The 9,143-nt window shown below is 41.1% G+C and overlaps 2 protein-coding genes across 2 annotated transcripts; both read left to right on the top strand.

Moving 5' to 3' along the window:
• Nucleotides 1-716: 716 nt before the first annotated feature.
• Nucleotides 717-2,196, top strand: TRIM13 (tripartite motif containing 13). The gene has a single exon (XM_009277143.2). It carries the CDS (start codon nt 879-881, stop codon nt 2,106-2,108), a length of 1,230 nt encoding a protein of 409 aa, XP_009275418.1. The 5' UTR covers nt 717-878; the 3' UTR covers nt 2,109-2,196.
• Nucleotides 2,197-3,422: 1,226 nt separating this feature from the next.
• Nucleotides 3,423-6,566, top strand: KCNRG (potassium channel regulator). The gene is made up of 2 exons (XM_009277144.1): nt 3,423-4,370; nt 6,306-6,566. The coding sequence occupies exons 1-2, from the start codon at nt 3,793-3,795 to the stop codon at nt 6,556-6,558; spliced, it is 831 nt and encodes a 276-aa protein (XP_009275419.1). The 5' UTR covers nt 3,423-3,792; the 3' UTR covers nt 6,559-6,566.
• The last annotated feature ends 2,577 nt before the right edge of the window (nt 6,567-9,143 follow it).

The raw sequence follows: 9,143 nt of genomic DNA, 5'->3' as shown, positions 1-9,143 counted from the left end.
CTTTCCAGTACAAAGGAGTACATGATAAATCATCTTCCTGTAGGTCCTGTCCACAAAAAGAGATTGCTGAGGCATGAATGCTGTGAGCATGGAATTGGAAGTGGAGATTGTGGATGAGTGGAAATGGTTAACAGTTTTTTTTCATGACGAATTATCAAGGATTATGGGCAGTTGTTCTTTGAAGTATTTTAACTTTGTGCGGAGTAGCTCAACGGTAACACATTCACTTGGTTATTTACAAATATTGCAGGAGCAAGAGAAAAGCTAACTTTTTAAGTGAGTGGTGACTCCCTTTGTCTTTGCAGGTAGAACAAAAAGCCACATCACATATTCTGTAGCTGAAGAAATTCTGAAGCTGGGCTTTTTCAGTCACCTTTAATATTGCCTTCTTACAGTAGCGGTGCATGGGGTTTGAAACTGTAAGCTTTGGATGAGTTGAGCAAGGAGAGAGTAGTCGCATCTTAGCAGGGCTTATTGGCTGGGTATCTTTTGTGAAAATCCAGTTTCTGGGTACTGCATCAGTGAAGAAGGATGTAAGTCTTGAACTGTTATTATGAATACATGAGTTATTTTCATTCAAAGTCCTTGCTGGGTTTGGCAAGCCTTCTTTTCCTGCATTTCTAGCTGAGAATCCAAAAATGGTTCTGCCTCAACACGGAGCCATTCTTGTGCCTGCCATCTGGTGGCCAGATACCACAGCTAACCAGACTGGTTGCAAGAACCCAGTGGAGGCTCTGTCTTAAAGGATACTCGAGAAAAAAGTGGATCCTTTTCTCACTGAGCCGTGTCTTGGATGGAGATTGGTTTTTGCATGGTTTCCCTGGAGGAGAAATAAATTTTATAAGTTCTGTTACCATCTTTCTTCTCTTTCCTAGGATATGATGGAGCTCCTGGAGGAAGATCTCACCTGTCCCATTTGCTGTAGCCTGTTTGATGATCCTCGTGTCCTGCCCTGTTCACACAATTTCTGCAGAAAGTGTCTGGAAGGAATTCTTGAGGGAAATGTGCGGAATGTGCTTTGGAGGCCGTCCCCTTTCAAATGCCCCACATGCAGGAAGGAAACTCCCGTTACTGGAGTCAACAGCTTGCAAGTCAACTATTCCCTGAAAGGTATCGTGGAGAAGTATAACAAAATCAAAGTAACTCCAAAAATGCCTGTGTGCAAAGTGCACAGTGGGCAACCCCTTAACATTTTTTGCCGGACAGACATGCAGCTCATCTGTGGGGTTTGTGCCACCCGTGGTGACCATACAAAGCACGTGTTCTGTTCTATTGAAGAAGCTTATTCCCAGGAGAAGCGGGCTTTTGAAACCCTGTTTCAGGGCTTTGAAACTTGGCGTTGTGGAGATGCCCTCTCGCGGCTGGATACCTTAGAAACCAGTAAGAGGAAAGCTCTGCAGATGCTGACCAAAGATTCTGACAAAGTGAAGGAGTTCTTTGAGAAGCTGCAGCACACGCTGGAGCAGAAACGAAATGAGATTCTCTCTGACTTTGAGACCATGAAGCTTGCAGTGATGCAGGCCTACGATCCGGAAATCAATAAACTGAACACAATTCTGCAAGAGCAACGGATGGCTTTTAACATCGCAGAGGCCTTCAAAGATGTGTCTGAACCCATTATATTTCTGCAACAGATGCAGGAGTTCAGGGAAAAAATCAAGGTGCTCAAAGAAACCCCTTTACCTTGTTCCAGTGTGGACATCAGCCCTACAATGAAGAGCTTTGATACCAGCCAGTGGAATGGAATAAAACTAGTTGATGTGGACAAACTTTCCTTGCCTCAGGAAAACAACACTCTTAAATTCAAGATTCCCTCAGTCTTTTCGCGCAGATTTATAGTGACCTCTCTTATTTGCTTGCTTATTCTCGCTGTCACCAGAATGTCCTTTGTGGAGTCAGTTGTTGACAATCTCCAGTGCTGGAAATCTCAATTCTTTACAATTAGCTTGTCCTATTTGGCAGATACAGTGGAGATAGCAGATCATGCAGTCTTTTACTGGGAACAGATGACAGATGGAGCTTCACTTCTAAGAGAAAAGTGTAAAAACTATACGTTGGTTGTACTGGATAATGTTGCACAGTTTGTGTGCAAATATAAACTGTTGTGAAGTCTCTGCTGAAATACAAGAGCTAAGAGAGATCTGGTGAAGAACACATAGAACTTCTTAAAATTAATTAATTTGTTTTTTAAGACTTCCAGTGGAAACATTCAAAGATTCAAAATGTTTCCAAAACATTCATACTGTTCACGTAGTTTGAGCACTGATAAACTGGAAGATGAAATGGAGCTTTGAAAAACACATTGTTTCTGGATTCTTCTTTCAGTGGTGATTATGGGCATATTATTCACTGTAAATCATTTTTCTTACCAAAATATAGGGCCAAACTGTGTACTTAGTTTAATGTTAATGTATTGTAGAATAAGATAAAAAAGTGTCACTTCCTAAAAGGTCATAGGTAAAAAAAAAATTTTTTTTCTAACTGGGAGGTGGTTTGGGAAGAAGAAGAACAGTTGTGATTGAGAAGAGCGCTGTACTGAGAGGCTTGTTGAGGACTGCCCTTCCACTGCAAAATACAGAGTGCGTCATTCACGTTCTGGAACCACTTTCTACCTGAGGACGTTCCTTCTCACTGAAATAGATAGATGTATTTTTTTGTATAACCAAATGTTGTAATTATCCTGTGCATTCAGATTACTGTAGATATTGGTTATTGTTTACATGTTCTATACAAAAATACATCTTCAGGGCAAGCATAAATTCTAGGGGTAAAGAGAAATCCGTTGAGGTTGATAAGAACAAGCTGCAAGATAGTACGTACTTTGCAGATAGTACATACTTTGCAGTTTACTTTTCCAACATCAAATTGTTGGGGGTAAAACTGAGCTGTCTTGTTAGACCCATGTTTCTCTGAAGCCACACTTTCTGAAAAAGCCTTAATGTAGACAGTTTAGTGCGGTGAAAGGCACGCACGGGTCAGCCACAGGAAGGCAGCTTGCACTCTAGCCCTGCAAAGGTGGTGGCAGGTAGAGCGGTTTCTCTTCTGTCCCTCTCTGTCTCTTCAGATCATAATTCCAAAAGCCAGGAAAAATGATGGGATGATTCCTTGCAACAGGGTGCGTAATGTGACAGGAGTATGGATGTTGTTGGTGTTTGGAAGTGCTTTAGCATTGGAACATACATAGGCTCTTCTACTGTTACTGTATTTTCGTGTACCTTGTTTCAGGAATTAATTGCATTTTCTGAGTGTATTGACTTGGCTGTAGGACAACAGTGATTTAAAGTGAACTGTAAGCTTGAGTTCTCTGAAGTGCCCTTCTTTAAGAGCGTACGATACTGAAATATATTGCTTGAAGCACATCTAACCTCTTTTTGCAGTGGTCCTATGAACAGTAATATGTAGAATGAAAACGTTTAGCTGACATTTCCGGGAAACAAACGTAATGTGTGCCATACTTTGGGGATATTCGTTGGCCTCTCTCAAGGTTTAGTAAGTTGTGACGGTCAATTCACTGTCTTCCAGTAGTCCTTGCAAGCTGTTCATTTCAAAAATAAAACATTAAATTCCAAGAATCAAAGTTTCCAAGCAACCAAACCCTGCAAACAAAACTATTGTACATGATATTTACATCTTTGTTGCCTGGGAATCCTGTCACTGCTCCACACCTCACTCCAAACACTTGCTAAAAGCACTGAATGGTTCTTGCAGCTGCAGATGCCTTGCAGTTTAGGAAAGATCAAGTCACAAACACGTAGACCGGAGAGTTACAATTCTTGAGTGGCTGAGATAGCGATGAGTAATCAAGAGGTGGTGGTTCTGAGTGTGGGAGGAGTGAGATTTGTAACCCGGGCTTCTACCTTGCAGCAGTTCCCCGAGTCCAGGCTAGCGCGGATGTTGAACGATGATGGCTGGGAATTTAAACTGGTGAACGGAGAGTTTTTTGTGGACAGAGATGGAACTTTGTTTAGTTACATCATGGACTTCTTGAGGACTCTCCAGGTCTCCTTACCTACTGATTTCTCAGACTATCAGAGGCTGCAGAGAGAAGCAGAATTCTATGGGCTCTACCCTCTGGCCGACCTCCTGAGCCAGGAACACTTGCTGAAGCCAAGGCTGGAGATCTTGGAAGTGCGTTTTTCTCTCCAAGAGATGCAGGCCTTTTTCCGGATCTTTGGTTCCTGCAGTACCACTGTTGAGACGCTAGCTGAACAGATCACTGTGTTTACAGGGCAGCAGTCAGGACGGAGCTGGAACAGCCCTTTTCCTTCTCAGAAACCACTCGTTCCACTTCCTTTGGAAAGACCTTCTCATCACGACATGGTTTTTCAGTGTGGTACTGACTACTCTGCTGGTGACCAGCTTGTGGCCAGGTACTCTCCCTAATGTGACTTCTCATTACGGAAATGTCTTCATGACTTCTAGTTCATGAAGTATACGCTATGTGCTAGCAAAGCTCGTTTTAAAGAAACTATCGGACAGCTGTCTGAGAGAAAAGAAGTATGCTTCCTTCTTTCTGCTAGTTTAATGTTATCTTTTTCTAGTTCTGAAATACCCAGTTTCATTTCTGTTGCACTGATTTGCCTGTTCTTCAACTTTCTAAAATACTGTTCTTGGTGCTTGTTTTTGAGTTCTGTTGGGTCTTTCTCTCTCTGCCCTTTCCTCCTCACTCGCTCTCCCAGGCTTTAGAATTTCATGGCATCAGTGACCTTCTAAAAGACTTCAAAAACACAGAGTAAAATGAAGCAAAGGAAGCAAAATAAATAAGGAGTGAACTACTGGAGAAGCCTAAAATCTCCACCAGCTCATGGTCCAAAACACTTTCGTATGGAAAAGAGGAAAAAAAAGAATGCCTAAACAGGGTTGAAAACACCAGTAGAACTAAGATTGCAATTCAGGGACTGGAAAGCTTTTGTAGAGCCTTTTAGTGGGGGGAGGGAGAAGGGGTAGATTATTAACTATGTGCTACACAGTGGGGGTTTTTTAATTCAGGGCCGGGTTCTGTTTTTATTAAGATAACTGTATATCAGTGATCTTTGTGATAGCAGTATCGTATTCTAATGACAACTTACATTTTTTAAACAAGCTTTTGCTGGATGTCTCTATTGTATGGAGACAAGTTCTTACTGTATAAGAAAATGTAACCTAATTTGTCCTCTGTGGCTGTTAGAACATCTGGAATTTTATGGAAATTTCTTTGAAATTTTTCCAAAAGGGTTATTCTCTCTGAATATATGAACCAACACAGCAGTCTTTTGATTCTTTAAAAAGAAAAAAATGAATAAAGTTTATCTTTCTTCTAGCTTTCTTTAGCTAAGCAAGTAGAAGAAAAACTACTTTGCATTTGCAAAGCAACAAATATTTATGTGCCAAACCTTAACTTTACAATCTATTACTAACTTTAATGGACTAATAATTGGTTGAGTGGGTTATGGCAACTTAAATAGTGGGGAAAATATTCCTGATTCTTTCCTTTATCTCTTCAGACTTGGTAAAAATTTTCTTCTGCAGCTCAGTAGAAAAGCTTTATCTTGAGTAATGAAACAAGTCGAGGTTGATCATGTTGCCTGCTGAATTTCTGTTGACTTAGTCTTTGTGGTGACATGGACTCTCTTGCCTTTTTTGTGCTTTCCATGAATGTTTGGTGTACCTTCCTGTGAACTGTGGAACAGTTTCACCCCTGTCAGCTTATGTATTTTGTAATAGTATTTTTACCTGACTTCTGTTCCTCAAAATGTCTGGATAGATTCTTAAACTGGACTTTATATCAAGTAAAATCGTTTGAGGCAATGTGAAAATGATTTTCATACTTGTTACCGCAAGACCTGCTGTACAAGGTAACTTTGCAATAAATGTCACTGTTTGTAGAGAGAGATCCCGTGCAATGAAAAGTGATGCTGTTGGGGTGAATGTGACTTCGCTGTCCTTTCCATCATTTACTTTTACCTGAGAAACTGTTGCGGCATTATATAGAGCACGCCGTTCACCTCTCCTCCATTGAATGAAATGAGACGGAGGTTATCACAGTTATTTCTTAAGAAAGTAAGTTTTGGCGTGGGGGTGAAAGAGAAGTGCTTCTTCCCCGACATGTAACAGGATGAACTGAGAATTGCTGTTCTTGTAATGAGGGAAAGAGTTAAATTGTCCTCAAAGCAGGACAAAAATGTCCGGAACCTTGGTTGCTGTAAAGCCGCGCAACTGTGCTGACCTGCACCATCTGAGGACCTGGTTTGTTTTAAAACAGAAAATTGATTCCATCCTTCAAGAAGTAATTAAAGTGTGTTGTAACTGCTTTTTTCTTATTTTAGGTATGTTTCCATAAAGCCTGATAATAGAAAGCTGATTAACGGTACTAATGTGCTAGGCCTGCTGCTTGACACTTTACTCAAAGATGGATTTCGCCTCATAAGCACCAGGACAGTCTCCACTGAAGAAAAAGTCGAATGCTACAGTTTTGAAAGGATGAAGAGGCCAGCAGGCCTTACCATCACGGTGAACCAAACCCCAGGGAGCTCCGGGGTAGCACAGGCAAAGAGAAGCCACGTGCAGAAAGGGAAATGAAGGCTTTTCCTTTCATCTTTTGAAGGTGGAAGAGGGGTGTGTCAGCACTAGTGGCCTTTTTTTGTTGGCTTGTTTGAAACTGCAGCTATTGAGGGAAGTAACAAACAAACAAATTTTTTTTTTCCAGGTATTTGGGAAAAAAAAATTGCTTTCCTGCCTCTTACCGCTCCACCTTCTTCAACTCTAAATAAAAAGAACCACAGATTCAATACTGGTTTTGTGGACCAGATTCCAGCATTTTCAAGGGTTGTCTTTGTTTTTCTCTGTGGCTAAAATTTATATTAGGACTCGCAAAAAATCACCCATTCCTTCTAGAAAATTGTTTTTATGTTCTGTGCTAATCTGTAAGTAGATTTTAAATACAGGATAATACATGAAGAAATAACAGCTTGACACAACTGTCATCCCAACAGTTTGGAGACGTGGCTGGAGGAGGAATGCAAACCTCAACGACTGAATATCGCTTCTACTTCCAACAGATACACGTACACTGATTTCTCTTGCAATTAGCTGAAAGCAGCGTAACGGAAACATCCCAAGTTGTATTGCTGCGTGGCTCCAGACATGAGAAAGGGGCTTTGTGAAGCCACCGCTAGTGTCCGTGAAACAACGTGTTACTGTCTCTTGTGGAATACTCCTCTGCCCTCTCCTCCCACTCCGAAGGCATTAAGCTGCTCTCTTCAGTGCTGAGAATTAAATGACAAAGGTCTTTGTGAACAAAAGGTCAGTTAATTTTTAGAGCTTTAACTACAAAAAGAATGAAAATGTGATAAACAGTCTTTCAGATGGAAGAGTTAGTACAATTTTAAACAAAATAGTACAAAGGATTTCTTAACGCTTGTTAAGTGCAAAACATATTTAGGAGGAAGGCTTGGCAGAAGTGGCTTTTAAAGCCTCGGGAATATTAGCCCTGTACAATGCTTCGTAAAGATGCCAAAATTAGCTCAGGTACCAGGAGAGGTAAGTTAACCAGGCCTTATAAATGAAGAATCTTTTGTCCTCCCTTCAAGGCAGGGAAAGAAGACAGCAGTAACTTCAAGGATTCATTATTTGAATCTGTCCTTTGTTGTTGGTGAAACACCGTCTTTCCAAAGTTAGAAACAGCCGGGTAGAGCTCGTTTGGGCTTTCTTGGCTGACTAATTAGACCTGGCTTTTCATCAGCTTTGACGTGTGAATTTATTACTCTATTTGCAGCGCTTAAAAATGGGGGTGGGTGGTGGGAATCACCCGTCTGTTTCTTGCCCTTAGGAGTTTCAATGAAATGGATCTTCCCAGACTGGTGGTGCCTCTATCGGACATCTCTTTTCTTTTGCTACCACTGTAGCGCATTTTAGCTTGGCACAAGTTTTTTCTAGTGAAGTTGGAATTTGTGATCACTGACACGATCCACTTCTTCCAGTCATTGGCAACTTTCTCAAGATAATTCCTTTTTCCTGGGAAGGTGCAAAATTTGCTGATTTCAGTAAACTTACTGCTGTATTTGCCTTTTTATTCTTCCTTGGATTCAGCAAAAATGTGCAAACTGTTCCACTGCCTGAGATGCTAGAAATTGACTGCCGTAGTGCTGGGGGGCAGCCCTCTCGCTCAGTTACGGCGAGCAGTGAGCTCTCTTCTGCTTTTTAACACACAAGCGGACTCCCAGAACAGTAAAATCACCAGCGGGAAAGGAAACTAAAAGGTAAGAGAACTCCGTCATTCTGCGTTACGACACGGACTGCAGTTTACACGGCAGAAGCAGATCGTTTAAATAGCTTGGTCGTCTGATAGCTTGCTGCTAGATTTGTGAAAGGCAGATGATTCGGAAAGACACCACCTTATTTGTCTTATATTTTCTTTCTTATTTTAGTCACTTTTCCCTCCTTTATAGTTGGATTTCATCCTGTATTTCTATATTCAAGGCTATCAAGTGCTTTATCAACACAGTCTTGTGGTGCCTGCTGGGTATCCTGACAGGATAGAGGCACCACACTTTTTCCGTCCCCCTGTTCTTGCACCATGTTGACTTCCTTTCATAGTAATTGATTAAATTTTCGTGCTTTTAAGTAACTTTTTGTCTGCTTCTTCACATACTGGGAAGTTCTCTTATGTCTTTCTTATCTCTTTTGGGGACACGTCATTTATTTACCGCCTGAATTGTTCAGGAATCTGCTGATACCAGGGAGGAGAGGGTCTGACGTGAAACACCTTCCTGTTCTTTGGGTATTGATTTCAACGTGACAATTCATGAGGGTTTTTGTTCTTTTAGGAAGTGCAGTCACTGCATTCTTATAGGTTCTACAGTCAGTGCTCATAAGATTGTATAATTGATCAAGAAGTTTAAATAAAGCTATCGCAATTGATACTATGCTTAGTCTAAAAGAAACTGATCTCTTAGCGCTGGCCTTAGTACTGGGAAGTTTTTCACTTTACTAAATAATTCCAAACGATTTTTCACTTCCCTGCATAGCTGAATCTCATGAAAATAGTCAGAGACTCCACCCTAAGATGCAGTATATCAGGAATTAATAGCCAGAGGGCAAAAGAATGATGCTGGGGTAATGGCATCCTGCCCTGCTTCTACAGGCTTGCAAACAGGGCTAGTAAC

This window comes from Aptenodytes forsteri, unplaced genomic scaffold (assembly GCF_000699145.1).
Source record: "Aptenodytes forsteri isolate BGI_AS27 unplaced genomic scaffold, ASM69914v1 Scaffold145, whole genome shotgun sequence".
NCBI lineage: Eukaryota > Metazoa > Chordata > Aves > Sphenisciformes > Spheniscidae > Aptenodytes > Aptenodytes forsteri.
The sequence above is the reverse complement of the archived record's forward strand: the minus strand, read 5'-3'. Positions and strand labels throughout refer to the sequence as shown.

Bases quoted from the DNA above. Each gene is read 5' to 3' on its own strand.
- TRIM13 (XM_009277143.2), top strand. From the start codon at position 879: ATGATGGAGCTCCTGGAGGAAGATCTCACCTGTCCCATTTGCTGTAGC.
- KCNRG (XM_009277144.1), top strand. From the start codon at position 3,793: ATGAGTAATCAAGAGGTGGTGGTTCTGAGTGTGGGAGGAGTGAGATTT. The intron at 4,371-6,305 runs GTACTCTCCCTA...TTCTTATTTTAG, and splicing joins GGTGACCAGCTTGTGGCCAG to GTATGTTTCCATAAAGCCTG.